At 40.7% G+C, this 19,105-nt stretch overlaps 1 protein-coding gene across 3 annotated transcripts; it reads left to right on the forward strand.

The window, feature by feature from the left end:
- Positions 1 to 270: 270 nt before the first annotated feature.
- On the forward strand, positions 271 to 18,024 carry LOC110488629 (B-cell receptor CD22). 3 transcript variants are annotated; one of them, XM_021560918.3, is made up of 17 exons: positions 271 to 393; positions 4,119 to 4,168; positions 4,943 to 5,278; positions 5,497 to 5,808; positions 5,907 to 6,167; positions 6,255 to 6,518; positions 8,423 to 8,686; positions 10,545 to 10,805; positions 10,919 to 11,182; positions 11,288 to 11,551; positions 11,661 to 11,930; positions 14,107 to 14,370; positions 14,480 to 14,749; positions 16,513 to 16,839; positions 17,071 to 17,158; positions 17,313 to 17,412; positions 17,506 to 18,024. In XM_021560918.3, exons 2-17 carry the CDS (start codon positions 4,123 to 4,125, stop codon positions 17,911 to 17,913), a joined length of 3,999 nt encoding a protein of 1,332 aa, XP_021416593.3. In that variant the 5' UTR covers positions 271 to 393; positions 4,119 to 4,122; the 3' UTR covers positions 17,914 to 18,024. The 3 variants fall into 3 exon arrangements, with proteins under 3 accessions (XP_021416593.3, XP_090054441.1, XP_090054451.1); XM_090198315.1 differs by having other exon boundaries at positions 278 to 393; positions 4,119 to 4,265; XM_090198325.1 differs by having other exon boundaries at positions 311 to 393; positions 6,255 to 8,052.
- Positions 18,025 to 19,105: the final 1,081 nt, after the last annotated feature.

Genomic DNA, 19,105 nt, shown 5'->3' on the forward strand with positions numbered 1-19,105 from the left:
TTACACAATATTCTCAATGCTTTTGATCCATTTTGATGTGATTTTTATAGAATTTCACAATGTTCTACCATCAAAGCCTAATGTTGCATTTTTGCTGTTTCCAGAAATTCTTTCTACAAACAAAATTTAAAAAAAGAGATTATTTTCATAATCAGAGGCCTATTACAAGTATTTCTCAAGGGTAATAACATTTTTTTCTTCTAATTTGGATCTATGCTTGGGTCTCGCAGGGTTAAAGATTTATAATACATACAGCTTTGAAAGTTCCTCATTTTCCAAAGACACAGTCAGTCAGTCAATCAGTCAGACACAGTTGCAGTTGAATAGGACATAGAAACACAACATACTTCTTATTTGATCCTCCCTACTATTCTATCTGTTGGCAAAAAAAAGGTAAGTTATTTAATAATGTCATAATAAATGTATAGGAGCGAACATTTATTTACGGATCAAAATTGCTACCATTTTAGTGATTATACTCGGTAACACTTTACATTATGGTGCCCTTATTACTCAAATATATATATTTTTTTTGGTAATTGATTGGAACATTTTACTGTGTAGTAATTCCTGTAAGTACAGTGTAATAGGTGTTGTGATTAGTCATTGTTACACTGTGCTTGCCCTGTACTTACAGCAGTAACCCTTACCCTAAACCCTAAGTACAGGGTAAGTCCAGTGTAACAATGAGTAACTACAATACTTGTTACACTACAGGGACAATTACACAGCAATAAAGGCACTGGAATGTAAAATGAAACCGTTGAAGAGGAATTTACACTGTGTTAGCACCATCAAATCGTATTACAATCTGTCCATATACACCCTCGGGAAGAATATGTTGCATTTGTTTACATTTTGTGACAAGCAAGCATAAAGACATGCAAATGTTCATGTTCTCATCCATTCATAGAATGTTTGGAAATTATGTAGAGTCAGGTATTTGTAAAAAAAAATCTATATAAATACGAGTGGGAAAGTGGCCGTGCGTTTGGGCAATTAATAGACACTTCATTAAGTAAAAACACTGGACACAGACTGCTGCGCCATAACCAATCAGAGCTACACGGGCGTGTGCCATTCACTTTGATATTTTACTGCACTGGACTGTGTGTTTACAGGCAGCAGCACAGCACGGTTTTGGTTAAATCATTCTTTTGAAAGCAGTAGCACACAGCAGTAGTCACAAAATAAACCCTATCCCTCCACAAACAAACCTTTTGGAGTCCCGGAACGTCACAGGTGTTCACCCAAATTTGCCAGGACATTGTGTCATTGTCCCTGGAGGTTTTGTCTAGTTCCCGGTTTGTTCTGGAGATATCCCGAAGGTTTATAGGATGTTTTTAGAAGATTCTGTCATTGTCTCCTGGATATTTTTGTTTAGTTCCCGGCTTGCTCCGGGGATGTCACCTGATGCTCGCAAAGACCTGATGTGTTTTCAATTTACATACATTACACACTTTGACATACATGAATACATTGTGTGTTCATTTACAGTAATTATTATTCAACCTTTCCTGATCTGAACTCACACCCTCTTGGTTCATGGCATTCCGATCTTCTGGCAACGCCACCATGTCTGACTCAATGACGGATTTCACCTGTATTCCTACACTTAGTACTTCAAAGTAAATCTCAGATCTGTTAAAAATACACGGAAGGAAAACTATTGTATTCATCTGTAACGTTTTTCCTCCTCTTCTGACGAGGAGTATGAAGGATCGGACCAATGCGCAGCGTGGTAAGTGTTCATGTTATTTATAAGGAACAGAAACACAACAAAATAACAAAGAGAGTGAAACGAAAACGAAACAGTCCTGTAAGGTGCAGCAACACAAAACCGAAAACAACTACCCAAAACCCATACTGGGAAAACAGGCTGCCTAAGTATGGTTCTCAATCAGAGACAACGATTTACAGCTGCCTCTGATTGGGAACCATACCAGGCCAAAACCAGAAATACAAAACATAGAACAAAAACATAGAATGCCGACCCCAACTCACACCCTGACCAAACTAAAATAGAGACATAAAAAAGGAACTAAGGTCAGGACACGACATCATCATAGTGAAGTACTAAGCAGAAAGATCAGCAAATCCAGATGTTATGAGTTCAAATCTCACGGTCCAGATTCACATTTTTTAAATATGGATAAGAATGATCCGGATTCTGTAATCCACTTTTTTGCAATCCAGGATCAGATTGATCTAGATGTTTTTGAGCTGTTTTTTTTCTGTGAATTGAATAGATTTAAATGTTAGAATGTTAGAGTTTTTCAAAATGGAAATGTTTTATTCTGATCCTCCATATAGGGATCCGGATTTGGTAATCCAATCTGACCTTTAATCAGGATTAAAAGTTGTTTATTGCATTTTTCAAAACTCAAAGGTGGTGATTAGGATAGTTTTGATGCCGAAAATCAGGACTACCTTGATCCCATTCTAATCCAGATGAATCCATTTGAAAAACTGGCCCCTGATGACTGGTAAAGCAAATGTCTTGAGAACATTTTTACAAACGTCCTAACATGGTCCTCAATGACGTCCCGATAACTTACAGGGAACTCAGCAGCAGAGAGGAGGTCGTTCACTATCTTTACCAAGGCAGTTTCAGTGCTATGCATAGCCCAGAAGCCCGACTGGAGGGGTTCAAAAGTTCATGAGAGACCCTGTGCTGTTGGATTTGTGATGCTACCACCCACTCAAGCACTTTGCATGCATTAGCCTTGTACAAATCATCCTGATCTCGCAAGCTCACATTCTGTTTCGCTTCACGGACCGAGCTCACAATGGTGTGTACGAGGCTATATGATTTGGGCTAATGTGTTGTATGGAGATTACTACAGTTCCACTGTGATGCCTGGACGTTTTGGAATTCTAACCCCTGTTAAACTTTGCGTGTTTGAGCTACAGACTGCTGGACTATGACTCTCACAAGCCACACAAGAGTTGTTAGAATGTAAGAAGTTTCCAGGACATAGTGTCTATAATACTGTAATAAGCTAACATAGTTGCTGTCACAAACTCCAAACCCCAGACAGTTTTCACTGACTAGTTAGATATTATTTCCAACTGAGCAAACAGGTACCGGTACTTACAGCATTCTTATAAATACATTTTTCATTAGGTTTTTTACACCAATTTTTTTATTGACATTTGTCAAATCAAGTTCCATTTCCTGTAGTACACAATCAGCTCCTTTGTTGAGGGAGAGGTTGTTGTCCTTGCACCACACTGCCAGGTCTCTGATCCCCTACCTAATAGGCTTTCTTGTTGTCGTTGGTGATCAGGCCTACCACCATTGTGTCGTCAGCAAACTTAATGACGATGTTGGAGTTGTGCGCAGCCACACAGTCGTGGGGGATTAGGGAGTACAGGAGAGGACTAAGCATGCACCCCTGAGGTGCCCATGTGTTGAGCGTCAGCATGGTGGATGTGTTGTTGCCTACCCTCACCACCTAGAGGTGGCCCGTCAGGAAGTCCAGGAACCAGTTACAGAGGGAGGTGTTCAGTTCCAGGGTCCTGAGCTTCGTGATGAGCCTGGAGGGCATTATGGTGTTGAACACTGAGCTGTAGTCAATAAATACAATTCTCATATAGATGTTCCTCTTGTCCAGGTTGGAGAAGGCAGTGTGGAGTGCAATAGAGATTGCATCATCTGTGGATCTTTTGGTGCAGTATGCAAATTGGAGATGGTACAGGGCATCTGGGATGATGTTGTTGATGTGAGTCAGCCTTTGAAAGCATTTCATGGCTACAAAAATGAATGCTACAAGGCAATAGTGACTTAGACAGGTTACTTGAAGAGAGCAGGCGAGAAGATTGTTAGGTGTCCGACCCCATAGCAACCACCTGATCCTGGCAACCTATCAGTGGCCTGGTCACAGAGGTCACTGGGAGTTTGGGCAGACAGTTTATGACCCCCTAGTCTCTCTGGCAGCGTCAGGGGATGGGTGGAGTAAGTCTCACAGGCAGGGGAATCTATAACAGGTCTACCACTATACCATGAATAAATGCCACACAGCGGATGTTGACTGTAAAAAAAGGAATCCTTCATTTCACATGCAGAGGTAATACAAGCTAATAACTGTGTTATTCCCCCTGCTCTTCCCCGACAGAGACATGGCTGGCGCTTTAAGATTCCTCCTCAGTGGCTGTCTGCTGCAAGGTGGGTGGCTGTGGGAGTTGGGATCACTGGCCAAGATCAGGGGTGAAAGTAAGGCGGTACGGTCCAGTATGCCGTCCAGGCAAAATAAAGAGAGGAGGTACGCCGTACCGGTAATCATGACCCTATCACCATAATAATTTAAAAATATCATTAAAAAGTAGGCTATTACACTATTATGTATCATTACTGCATGTCAGAGGCTTGAAACATTTGTGAATTGACTTGAAAACGTGTGGTATTGCCTACGCTCCAAAATGTGATGTGGTTCGAGTGGATGAAGGTGCTCGGGTATAGCCTGGTAAAGGAGCCGTTCGGATTATGAAATCAGATGAAAACCTCATGACGGGTTGTGTTTATGACATAAATAAAGGTAATACATGTTAAATGTGAAATGACAAATCTTTACGACTAGGCCCACAGAGATCCTATTGAATTAACAGGGATTCTATAACTAATTCTATGATTAGGCCCATGAAAATGCACACATAAGACGTCCCGTACCGGGAAGGAATTAAACCTTCTTTCACCCCTGGCTAAGATGATATGTGCAGCAGCAATGTGTGGTAATAATAATTAATTAGTTCTTGATACACACTCACACCCTAACAAATGTCCTATGTTGATCATAAATATAAAAATTCTAATAAAGTGTCACCCAGCTGGAAAAATGGACTGGAGCGGATACACAGTACACCTAAAATACTGTCTTTCTTGAGTTGAATGAGTCAAATCGAACTCTATAAAGACTTGTGCTGTTGTGTGTGTGTGTTTTAGGTGTTCTCTGTGAAGATTGGACAGCCTTGATGCCTCAGAGTATAGAGGCTCTGAAGGGATCATGTGTGCGCATTCCCTGCTCATTTACACTTGGTTCCATAAAGGCAGTGGACTATGATCCCTGCCTAAAAACTCACTCATGTAATGCCATTTGGATGAGAGGGGGAACAGATAAGACAAACACAGTAGGCTCCAGTCCATCTGGGAACTTGAACCAGAAAGACTGTACTACAATCCTGGACAACATGCCTACTGGTGACAAGCTTTACTTCAGACTAGAATGTGGCAACTGTGTCAAGTTTAATTTTGGCACACCTGTTCAAATCAATATCGCAGGTAAGACACATAGCTATCCAATCAAACGGAATTACTGACCACACATGATTCTATACACTTTACCTTGACAAAAACTACATGAAATTGTATTTAACATATGTTTATTTGTAGACTTTGTTTTCACTTATCTTATTGAACAATTGATTGATTATCATTGATAGTGGGTGTGTTTGTTCCTTTTTGTTTCATTGAGCTAGTAACGTGTCTTTCTATTCTAGACACTCCCCCCACACCCACTCTAACCCCAGCTACAGTGGAAGTGAGGGAGGGGACCTCAGTGAGTTTGATTTGCTCTGCTGCAGCCCCATGTCCCTCTCTCCACCCAACTCTGACATGGACCCCCAGTCTGGGTCAAAGTGAGGAGGGACTACAGGAGAATCAGGATAAAACTCAAGTTAAGACCTCTTCTCTGACCTTCACTGCTTCATACCTCCATCATGAACAGAATATCTCCTGCACTGCTCTCTACAAACAACAAGATGGCAAGAATGTCAAATCACCTGAAACTAGTCTGACCGTCACGGTTCTATGTAAGATCATTTGGACTTTTTTTCCACCTCATATTAGCATCAGTTGTTTGGTTTTGTTTCAGTCAAACATGAATAACATTGTGTGCACTTTCTCTAAGTTTCTCCCAAGAACACCTCAGTGTCAGTCAGTCCCTCTGGTTCAGTGTTAGAGGGCAGCTCCATGACTCTGACCTGCAGCGGCAATGCCAACCCAGCAGTGAGCTACACCTGGTACAGAGTCAATGGAGTTCAGGTGACAACAGTGGGGTCTAGCAGAATGCTAACTATCCAGGTGTCTGCAAACAACAGTCAGTTCTACTGTGAAGCCAGAAATGACCATGGAACTGAGAACTCCTCTGTCATTCAACTAGATTTGCCATGTAAGTACTTGCACTATCTCAGTAGCAATGGGTGCAATGGCGGCACCACTAAATTCACTTGTCTCAAACGTTGTCCCTGTTTTTCAGATCCTCCCATGTATACCTCAGTGTTAGTCAGTCCCTCTGGTCCAGTGGTAGAGGGCAGCTCTGTGACTCTGACCTGCAGCAGCAATGCCAACCCAGCAGTGAAGACCTACACCTGGTACAGAGTCAATGGAGTTCAGGTGACATCAATAGGACATGGAGAGAAACATCAGACCCAGGTGTACACAGATCAAAGAAAGTTCTACTGTGAGGCTAAAAATGTCCATGGAACACAGAACTCATCAGTCTTTGAACTGGATGTTATGTGTAAGTATACAATGAAACTATGGATGGGCGCGAGTATTTGAGTACTCAGGTACTCGATTCAAGGTTTGTATTTGTTTCCTATAATCAAATGCAAGTATTTAGCTGGTTAAATTCATAAGCACTGACATTTCAACTCTAAGATGGATTTGATGTTTAGAGAATACAGTATGTCAAATGCAGTGAAAATATGTTCAGTTTGTTTTTCAGTTGTGTAAAGAATAACCAGCACAACCAGTACAACTTACATTTATTTTTATGAGAGTACTCAAACACCGATATTTTTTCAAATGCCCATCCATATTAAATACAAGTATTGAATATTTCTTTGCAATCACTTTGTACAGTTGAAGTCGGAAGTTTACATACACCTTAGCCAAATACGTATAACTTAGGATTTCATATTTCCTGACATTTAATCCTAGTACAAATTCCCAGTCTTAGGTCAGTTAGGATCACCACTTTATTTTAAGAATGTGAAATGTCAGAATAATAGTAGAGAGAATGATTTATTTCAGCCTTTAATTCTTTCATCACATTCCCAGTGGATCAGAAGTTTACATACACTCAATTAGTATTTGGTAGCATTGCCTTTAAATTGTTTAACTTGGGTCAAACGTTTCGGGTAGCCTTACACAACCTTCCCAGAATAAGTTGGGTGAATTTTGGCCCATTCCTCCTGACAGAGCTGGTGCAACTGAATCAGGTTTGTAGGCCTCCTTGCTCGCACACGCTTTTTCAGTTCTGCCCAAAAATGTTCTATATGATTCAGGTCAGGGCTTTGTGATGGCCACTCCAATACCTTGACTTTGTTGTCTTTAAGCCATTTTAAGCCAAGTATGCTTAGGGTCATTGTCCATTTGGAAGACACATTTGCGACCAAGCTTTAACTTATTTTGTGAAGTGCACCAGTACCTCCTGCAGCAAAGCACCCCCAAAACATGATGCTGCCACCCTCATGCTTCACGGTTGGGATGATGTTCTTCGGCTTGCAAGCCTCCCCCTTTTTCCTCCAAACGTAACGATGGTCATTATGTCCAAAAAGTTATATTTTTGGTTCATCAAACCAGAGGACATTTCTCCAAAAAGGATGATCTTTGTCCCCACGTGCAGTTGCAAACCGTGGTCTGGCTTTTCATGGCGGTTTTGGAGCAGTGGCTTCTTCCTTGCTGAGTGGCCTTTCAGGTTATATCGATATAGGACTCGTTTTACTGTGGATATAGATACTTTTGTACCTGTTTCCACCAGCATCTTCACATGGTCCTTTGCTGTTGTTCTGGGATTGATTTGCACTTTTCTCACCAAAGTATCTTCATCTCTAGAAGACAGAACGTGTCTCCTTCCTGAGTGGTATGATGGCTGCGTGGTCCCATGGTGTTTATCCTTGCATACTATTGTTTGTACAGATGAACGTGGTACCTTCAGGCATTTGGAAATTGCTCCCAAGGATGAACCAGACATGTGGAGATCTAGAATTTGTTTTCTGATTTATTTTGATTTTCTCATGAAGTCAAGCAAAGAGACACTGAGTTTAAAGGTAGGCCTTGAAATACACCCACAGGTACACCTCCAAATGACTCATTAACTCAATTGACTCAATTAGCCTATCAGAATCTTCTAAAGCCATGACATAATTTTCTGGAATTTTCCAAGCTGTTTAAAGGCACAGTGTATGTAAACTTCTGACACACTGGAATTGTGATACAGTGAATTATAAGTGAAATAATCTGTCTGTAAACAATTGTTGGAAAAATTACTTCTGTCATGCACAAAGTAGATGTCCTAACCGACTTGCCAAAACTATAGTTTGTTAGCAAGACATTTGTAGAGTGGTTGAAAAACAAGTTTTAATGACTACAACCTAAGTGTATGTAAACTTCTGACTTCAACTCAATTTATTTTGTTAGACTCCCCAAAGAACACCTCAGTGTCAGTCAGTCCCTCTGGTTCAATGATAGAGGGCAGCTCTGTGACTCTGACCTGCAACAGCAATGCCAACCCAGCAGTGAAGACCTACACCTGGTACACAATCAGGGGAGGTCGGGGGACACCAGTGAAGAATATGCCAGAGCTAACTGTCCAGGTGTTGACAGATAACAGCATGTTCTACTGTGAGGCCAAAAATGACCATGGAATCCAGAAATCATCTGCCTTTCAACTAGATATGATGTGTAAGTACACAATAAAATAAATGTGTATAATATATTTGTGAGCTATACACACAAAAACAATTGTTCTATATGGTACCAAATAAGGGTTATTTGGCTTGTAACCATAGCGGATCCTTTTTTTGGTATATATATATATATATATATATATATATATATATATATATATATATATATATATATATATATATATATATATATATATATATATATTTATGTTTATATATATATTTATACACAAAAATAAGCTTCTATAAATAACCATGCTCATAAGGTTCTAAATGGAACCTCTGTGGTGATAAACATAACCATTTCCTAAGGGTCTATAAAGAATCATTAATAAAAGGTTCTGAAGAACACCAAAACAGAGTTCCGCTATGGTTACAAGCCTTTTGGGGGCTACATAGAACCCTTTTTTCATGTTTTTTTATATAGAATCTTTATGGACAATAGTTTTATAAAGATACTTCCTCGGTCTCAAAGGTTCTTTGTAGATCTTTTTGAAAAACCATACAGGGTTCATTATTTTGTTTAACCATATCACGTTGTTAAAGTTCCAATGCAGCCATTTTTATCTCAATATCATATCATTTCTGAGTAGCAATTAAGTACCTAACTGGGATTGTTTTAAATAAAAATGTGTCCAAAAGAAACAAAAATATCTTCTTAGCAGAACAATTTCTCTGTCATCAAGCAGGCCAAAATTCCATCCCACCAAAACAGGCGGAAATTTCTGACCATCTTTTCAAGCAGTTGTTCCGTTAAACGGGCGTTATCATAAGTTTTTACAATTTCACAGTATTATTCCAACCCCATGGTGTGGAAATATAATCTGAGTGTACAAAACATTAAGAACACCTGCTCTTTCCATCACATTGACTGACCAGGTGATTCCAGGTGAAAGCTATGATCTCGTATTGATGTCACTTGTTAAATCCACTTCAATCAGTGTAGATGAAGGGGAGGAGACAGATTAAAGAAGGATCTCTAAGCCTTGAGACAATTGACACATGGATTGTGTATGTGCGCCATTTAAAGGGTTATTGGCCAAGACAAAATATTTTTGTGCCTTTGAACAGGGTATGGTTGTAGGTGCCAGGCGCACAGGTTTGTGTCAGGATCTGTAACCCTGCTGTGTTTTTCACGCTCAACAGTTTCCTGTGTGTATCAAGAATTGTCCACCAACCAAAGGACATCCAGCCATCTTGTCAGAACTGTGGGACACTTTTGACACCTTATAGATTCCATGCAAAAGTAGACGGGGACGGGGACTCAATATTGCAACTCAATATTAAGAAGGTGTTGCTAACGTTTGATATAATACATTTATATGAAACACAGGAATACCTATGTTTGACAGCACTGGGCTTTTAAAATTCTTTAGGTGTCATAATTGTGTTAATTGACAAGTTGAATCAGGTGTGCCAGCTCTAGAACAGCTGGAGACATCTGAGGAGAGAATTGTTCTCAGTTGACAGAAGGCCATACAGGAGTATTTCACAAGACACTGTGACTGACTGTAGTCATAATGATGATGAAATAGCATAACACAAAAAAGATGGAACTGGAACTGGAATCACACTCTCACTTGTGGTTGCACAAGAAGAGCTGTGAGCAAACCACATCCCAAAATATTTGAATGAGGTGCCGCCCCTTACATTTTAATTATCACTAAGAGAGGAAAGAGGAAAGAACCCTTTTCAGAAATGCAAAGAATCAATGAGGAGCTCAAAGGGTTCTTGGAGCCATTACCCTTCCAAAATAACCCTGGAGGAACCCTATTTTCTAAGTGTGTAGCCAGTATCATAACACACACTATGTTTACGTATTTCATTCAGCATCTGTTGTTTCTTTCCCCCAGACCCTCCCAAGAACACCTCAGTGTCAGTCAGTCCCTCTGATTCAGTGTTAGAGGGCAGCTCTGTGACTCTGACCTGCAGCAGCAATGCCAACCCAGTGGGAACCTACGCCTGGTACAGAGTCATTGGAGATCAGGTGACATCAATAGGACATGGAAACAAACATCAGACCCAGGTGTACACAGATCACAGACAGTTTTACTGTGGTGCCACAAATGACCATGGCACTAAGAACTCATCAGTCATTGAACTGGATGTATTGTGTACGTATAATTCTGGAACTATTGTTTGTGCTCAATTTTAGTTGTGAGGATAGCACCAAGTTTTAAAACTCTTTTTTTAAAGCCTTTTTACTATTTTTCACCTGTCTCTTCAGATCCTCCCAAGAACACCTCAGTGTCAGTCAGTCCCTCTGGTTCAGTGTTAGAGGGCAGCTCTGTGACTCTGACCTGCAGCAGCAATGCCAACCCAGCAGTGAAAAACTACACCTGGTACAGAGTCAATGGAGACCATGTGACACAAATTGCTAATGAAAGAGAGTTAAAAACGGAAGCATCTATAGACAACCACCAGTTCTACTGTGAGGCCAGAAATGACCATGGTACAAAGAACTCATCAATCATTCTACTGAATGTGCTATGTAAGTACAACATTACAAACATACTGGAGCCTCAAGTAATAACTTATTAAACAAACAAAAAAACAGGTAGAACATTTTAATTGCATATTCTTTGTTGTTTTTCAGACCCACCAAAAAACAGCTCAGTGTCAGTCAGTCCCTCTAGTTCAGCAATAGAGGGCAGCTCTGTGACTCTGACCTGCAGCAGCAATGCCAACCCACCAGTGGGGAGCTACACCTGGTACAGAGTCAATCAAGAACAGGTCACAGAAGTGGGATCTAGCAGAATGCTAACTATCAAGGTACCCGCAGACAACAGCCAGTTTTATTGTGAGACCAGAAATCGTCTTGGATCCCAGAACTCATCTGTCACTCAACTAGATGGGATGTGTAAGTGCAAAATTAAAACAAATGTACACAATAGTTTAGCACTATGGCTAGTGTCATAACACACTCTAAACTACCTGTTTCCACACAATATGCTTCTTCACATCTTCAGATCCTGCCAAGAACACCTCATTGTCGGTCAGTCCCTCTGGTCCAGTGGTAGAGGGCAGCTCTGTGACTCTGACCTGCAGCAGCAATGCCAACCCAGCAGTGAAGACCTACACCTGGTACAGAGTCAATGGGAGGGAGGGAGTCATTGTAGGATCTGGACAGAGCTTCACCTTCAATAAGATTGCTATCAATGATGGTGGGCGGTACTATTGCGAAGCAGAGAACAAGCATGGGGTGGACAACTCAACAACTACTTACATAGATGTGACATGTAAGTTGTTACACTTCTATATCCTGTGAACATACTTTAAAGGGGCAGTGCAGTCAAAAACGTGATAAAAAATATATATATTTCCAAGCACTGAGGTCATACTAACACTCTGAAATTGTGGAAACAATGCCCTTTTTGTGTAAGTGCTTAAAAAAAAATGTTTTTGAATACCTGGAATTTCAGCCTAATCATGTGGGATGGAGTTTTTGGCCCACAGCATGTCATCACATTCTGATGTAATTATTCTGACCAATGACCAGTCATCTTTTATTTGTATACAGTATGTATCCTCCTACTTTTAAGTGGTAAGTGGGGTAGGCTCTAGAGAGTCTGGACCAGGGGTTCCCAAACTTTTTCACTCAGGCCCCCTTCCAGCATTGGGAAATATCTCTCCCCCCGCGCGCACACAAAACGTCTATTTCTATGGGCACAAGCACGGTTCATGATACAACCTGTTCACACCCCTCTTGTTGATGGAGAGAACATTTTGCAGGTTTAAAGCTTATGTCCTGCAATTCTACACATTCTGTCATCAAGTGCAGAGAACATTTTGCAATTTTAAAACAACGTTTCTTGCAAGTCTATACATTTTGCCATGTCTAATGTGTATTCATGTGATATTTGAGCGTCACAAACATTACAACAAAATCTATGAGCTAAAAAACCTAGCTTAAAAAAAAACAGACGCTGACATGGGCTACTTAATTTGGACATTTCTGACAAGTTACAAATAGCTCTCCAAGGTATGAAATGACTGACATGACAAGAAGAAAACTGATGGTTCACTACCAAATTACGAAAATGCACCTTGTGCATTCTGTTATTACAACTTCCAAGTGTAAATTGAAAGCCGGACTGAGTTCCTTTAAACCCGTTCCATGACTTATTAAACATTATACAACGGGTGGGTCTAATCCTGAATGCTGATTGGTTAAAACCACATTCCAGTCGGTGTCTATTCCATAAATTACCACCAGCTAAATCTATGACATTAAAATGCCTATTTACTCTGTTCCATCTGACTGTGCAATCCACTGTCTCATCAGCCAAGCCAGGCACTTTATAAACTTGATCTTCACTATAAAAAGCATATTGACATTCTCTCACATTTCTTTTAGACTAACATTTAGTTTTCAACAGAGGACATTTGTATAAACCTTGCTGTCTATCTCTCTGACATTTGCAACATTGTTTCAATATTAAAATTAGATCTCCAGATGTCCCATAGTAATGACCTCGTCGGGATGACAGACAGGCAGGCAGGCAGCTTTTCTCAGCCATTCAAAATCATGAATAACATAATTTTTATGGATATATACAAAGAACTATCAATAGAAAACAGGTAAAACAAAACAATGTGTAATTAGGTTGCTGTCTTTCCAGATTCCGTTTAATGGGATTGTGTTAGCTGTGTTGCTGGCCAGCTCCTCTGAACAAGTGTCCTGACAAGAGAGTACATTTTCAATGCCAGGCGAAGTCGCGCCTTATTAGCTCATTGTTATGGATGTATCCAAATAAATATCACTAGAAAACAGCTTAAACAATCGCGGCTACTTTGCTGTTATTTTGTGGTTACACTGTTTGACGTGACTGTCAGTTAGCCGTAGTTGGCTAGCTAGCAAGCAATAGATAAGAACGTCGCCAGACAAGTATGGCAATGGAACATTTAGAACCAACGACTGGGTCGCGTCCATAGATACAGAACTGTTTCAATATGCTTTGTGTTGTAGTCACGGCAGACAAATATATATATTTAAGCAAACCTTACTAGGCTATTGCTACAAGAACAAAAATACTAAATGACTGGCTCGCGTCTCTGGCAACCGAACCGATAGAACGAACGATCAACCGGCTTGGATAGCAACCCTAGATATGTGTCGGGACTACGTCTTGCGGAAGGATGAAAGAGTATTAATAAATAGATCAAAATAATGTTTTTAATCAAAATATGTAAATCATTATTTGAATATGTTGGTGTCCCGTTGTATAAAAGTGATAATGCCCTCGAATGCCGGTGTTTGGAGGATATATTGGTACAGTTTGCCTGCCCTCAACTTCGTCTCGGCCCTAACAACATCGTGCCAATATATCCTCCAAACACCGGCTTCTCTGGCGTAATCACTTAATCGAACAACAGATATAACATTTCACTGCATCATTTGTTTTGGTTTTTCAGACCCACCAAAGAACACCTCAGTATCAGTCAGTCCCTCTAGTTCAGCAATAGAGGGCAGCTCTGTGACTCTGACCTGCAGCAGCAATGCCAACCCACCAGTGGGGAGCTACACCTGGCACAGAGTCAATCAAGAACAGGTCACAGAAGTGGGATCTAGCAGAATGCTAACTATCAAGGTACCCGCAGACAACAGCCAGTTCTATTGTGAGACCAGAAATCGTCTTGGATCCCAGAACTCATCTGTCACTCAACTAGATGGGATGTGTAAGTGCAAAATTAAAACAAATGTACACAATAGTTTAGCACTATGGCTAGTGTCATAACACACTCTAAACTACCTGTTTCCACACAATATGCTTCTTCACATCTTCAGATCCTGCCAAGAACACCTCATTGTCGGTCAGTCCCTCTGGTTCAGTGGTAGAGGGCAGCTCTGTGACTCTGACCTGCAGCAGCAATGCCAACCCAGCAGTGAAGACTTACACCTGGTACAGAGTCAATGGGAGGGAGGGAGTCATTGTAGGATCTGGACAGAGCTTCACCTTCAATAAGATTGCTATCAATGATGGTGGGCGGTACTATTGCGAAGCAGAGAACAAGCATGGGGTGGACAACTCAACAACTACTTACATAGATGTGACATGTAAGTTGTTACACTTCTATATCCTGTGAACATACTTTAAAGGGGCAGTGCAGTCAAAAACGTGATTAATATATATATATATATATATATATATATATATATACACTGAGGTCATACTAACACTCTGAAATTGTGAAAATTATTCCCTTTTAGTGTAAGAGCAAAAAAATATAGAAATATACACCACCGTTCAAGTTTGGGGCCACTTAGAAATGTCCTGGTTTTTGGAAGGAAAGCAACTTTTTTGTCCATTAAAATAACATCAAATTGATCAGAAATACAGTGTAGACATTGTTAATGTTGTAAATGACTACTGTAGCTGGAAACAGCTGATTTTTTTTATGAAATAGCCACATAGGCGTACAAAGGTCCATTATCAGCAACCATCACTCCTGTTTTCCAATGGCACGTTGTGTTACCTAATCCAAGTTTATAATTTTAAAAGGCAAATTGATCATTAGAAAACCCTTTTGCAATCATGTTAGCACAGCTGAAAACAAGGACATTTCTAAGTGACCCCAAGTGTATATGTTTTGCATTTCAGCATGTTCAGGTGGGATGAAGTTTTTGGCCCACAGCATGACATCACAATCTGATCTGATTATTCTCACCAATGACTAGTCATCTTTTATTTGCATGTGTATCCTCCTACTTTTAAGTCTAGACCCGGGGTTCCCAAACTTTTTCACTAAGGAGAAAATTTACCTGCCTGAATGCATAGTGCCAACTGTAAAGTTTGGTGGAGGATAAATAATGGTCTGGGACAGTTTTTCATGGTTCGGGCTAGGCCTCTTAGTTCCAGTGAATGGAAAGCTTAACACTTCAACATACAATGACATTTTAGACGATTCTCTGCTTCCAACTTTGTGCAAACAGTTTGGGGAAGGCCCTTTCCTGTTTCATCATGACAATGCCCCATGTATAAAGTGAGGTCTATACAGAAATGGTTTGTCAAGATTGGTATGGAAGAACTTGACTGGCCTGCACATAGCCTTGACCTCAACCCCATCAAACACCTTTGTGATCAATTGGAATGCCACTGCGAGCCAGGCCTAATTGCCCAACAGCAGTGCCCGACCTCACTAAGGCTCTTATGGATGAATGGAAGGAAGTCCCCGCAGCAATGTTCCAACATCTAGTGGAAAGCCTTCACAGATTTTTTTATGAGATGTCCACTTGAGCCAGCTATTTGCTGTTTCAAGTGGGGACTCTTCCGGCTGAGGAATAAGTTTCACACATACCAATGTGCTAAATTCACCCCTCAAACTTACTCAACAGCAACCCCAGCTTTGAGCTGAGCTCATCTGTAGATCTGAGTCACTAGGAGCTGCTGTAAAGGACGTAACACTGCTTGCTTAGCGAGTACTGCTTCCACCTGATTTGGCTCACACCAACCCTGATGTCAATACAGTTTTCTGTTCCTAAAACTAGAATCTGTTACGAATAGAGTGCAGTAAGTTTTGTAGATGTGACCCTTTGTCAAGGTTTCTAAAAGTTGTGTTGTTTACAAGGACCGCAATGGCAAATTGAGTTATTGCACACGCAACGCACACTTCACAGCGAAGGTGTTCCCTAACGGAAATGTGCAAATACATGCTAGAACCCACCAATAGGATCTTGCTAGCTCTTGCTTGGCTCTGCCCACCTCCTTGCTCGTTCTGCCCACTATGCTTATTTTTCCCCCATTGAAAACGACACAGAACTATCTCGGGTTAGTTATACATATTTTTGACTTAACTGTCTTCCTCCTCTGTTGTCTATAGTTTCTCCAAAGATTCTGCCCTCCTCTCGCTGCATCAGAACTGCTGATCAGATCAACTGTACCTGTGAGAGTCATGGGAACCCCTCTCCCAAAGTGGAGTGGCGATTGGCTGGACAGCCTGTCAATCACTTTACTAACACTGTCGTCAGAGAGCGAATGGGCAGCACAGGCCTGAGAAGCTCCCTCACCACCCACCAATCACAGGAGGAGGACACGCCCCCTCTGGTCTGCCTCAGCACCAACTCTGTAGGATCTTCCAGCCTCCAGTTCTGTATTCAATGCCTGGGGAGTCACCAGGGGCTGGGCAAAAGCGTTGAAGTTCTTGAGGGTAAGTGCTTTATGTAATCAAATGCCATACATACACGTTGTGCAGCATTTGGTGTTTTTCTGCAGTAAAAGCGATTTGGATCTGGTCAAAACATAATTGTATAGTATAGGTACTTTGAAATACACAAACCAGTCATCATCATTCATAAGGGATTTGGACACCAGAATCTTGATAACCTTGATAACAACTTTTGTAAGTCTATCGATGAAAGTTTTTTCTGTTCTCCCCTAGGTCAAGTTTCCTTGCCAATCTTCATCACTGCAATATTTGTTTCGGCATTAATGACAGCACTGATGTGTGCTTTACTGTATCTCCGAAGGTAAGGTCATCACTCTTTAAATGTTCCGGAAATACTGCATATATTTGTGTCTTTATACTTTTTGTGCTTTACATTAACTTAGTTCCTGACTCTGAAGTCAACACTTATTTATAGCTATCTGATTTGACCAGTTTTTTGTATGATGATTTCACAGGGTTTGGTATCCTTGTTTTACGGTACTCAGAGGTCATTACAAATATTACGACAGTGATGTGGGGATGAACCTAGTTCCGACCAGTGGTGAGAGGACACAGGTAAGCATCATCAGATTCATCCTGGAAATATGTTGATAATGAAATGACAACAAAACAAATCTGTTAAATGTCTATAAATGTATGTTATTGCAGGATCATCCTGCGCCAGAAGAAGACATATACGCCAACAGCAATGTACCGAGTCAGGCCAGGAGACAGGGACGCAAACAAGACCTAGAGGCCCCGAATCCGGGTCCCAAACCCCTGCCTTCCTCCAAAGCCATCTCTGAGACCGACCGAACCAGCCTGCCCAATCTAATCGCTGACACTGCTACAAATCCAGGAGAAGGCACTGCAAAGAAGGAGGGGGAGGATGTGTTTTATTCCAGTGTGATTTGGAAGAAGAAGAAGTGGATGAAGAAGAAGAATGAGGGGTCCGTGGACGGGGGAAGGGAGGCATCTAGCAGTTCCTATCTGGAGGAGGAAAGGTGTGTGCTGGGAAATGTAGGCAGACACAGAATAAGTAAGGTACTGGAGATGGATCACCTGCAGTTTCTCTAGTTTTTCATGAATATAATGTAGGTCTATTGTACTTTCACAGAGATATATTGCTCTTAATGAAAGTATAACGCTGTCTTTTTCACCACAAAACAAATAAAAACATGAAATGTCCACTTTATTGTACCCTAATGTAATTGTTCACAGCATTATGATGACCTACATTCTGTATAACATTTAATGTTGTCATGGTACTTAAACTTACTCTAATATCATTGAATGTACCAACACTAACAAAAAAACGAGAAAAAAAAATACGAAGATGTGTTTGAAAGCTAACAATAGAACAAACTCTTGGCCAATTGGAAAGTAGGCTCAGACAAACTCATTGAGTTTCCTGTTTGAAAAGATCAAAGGGGAGGATGATGTAGTGGGTTTCGCTTTGTGAGCGGAACAGAGGGCCAACACAGACAGACGCTCAACACCACCTCTGAAGGTAAGGCTAATTAGGTTAATCTCTAGTTTAATGGGGATTTGTGACCACATTTCAATGACAGGTTTATAATGTTGTTTTGTAGCCTGCAGGTACACTGTGATCCATTTCCAGTAACCTCTTCCCACAGGACCTATCACATAATATATAGTTTTATATTTGTTATTCACCAGGGGCAATGTCCAGAGCAATTCACAGCAGTGAATGAATACATTTGTATTATTTTCTCGTATTGGTCCCCCGTGGGAATCGAACCCACAACCTTGATTTTGTAAGTGTCACACTCTACCAACTGAGCCACATGGAAAAATAAATATTAAGTATTTATTAGGATCCCCATAAGGATCCCCATAAGGCAGCAGCTACTCTTCCTGTAGTACAAACAGGAACAAAATAATTACATCTCAACAAAACAACAGCCTACATCAAAAGTAAAACAATACATCATACAAGACATTAATTACATTATTACTCTATTATTACAAATATACTATATAAATGTATGAGTATTACAATATTAAAATGTGTGTTTGTGTTTGTGTTTGTTTTAGTGTGTGTGTGTGTGTGTGTGTGTGTGTGTGTGTGTGTGTGTGTGTGTGTGTGTGTGTGTGTGTGTGTGTGTGTGTGTGTGTGTGTGTGTGTGTGTGTCAAATAAAATAAATAAGGGGGCCTCCCGGGTGGCGCAGTGGTTAAGGGCGCCAGCTGTGCCATCAGAGTCCCTGGGTTCCCGCCCAGGCTCTGTCGTAACCTGACGCACAATTG

This window comes from Oncorhynchus mykiss, chromosome 2, assembly GCF_057628025.1.
Source record: "Oncorhynchus mykiss isolate SJ-2025 chromosome 2, ASM5762802v1, whole genome shotgun sequence".
NCBI classification, from domain to species: Eukaryota; Metazoa; Chordata; class Actinopteri; order Salmoniformes; family Salmonidae; genus Oncorhynchus; species Oncorhynchus mykiss.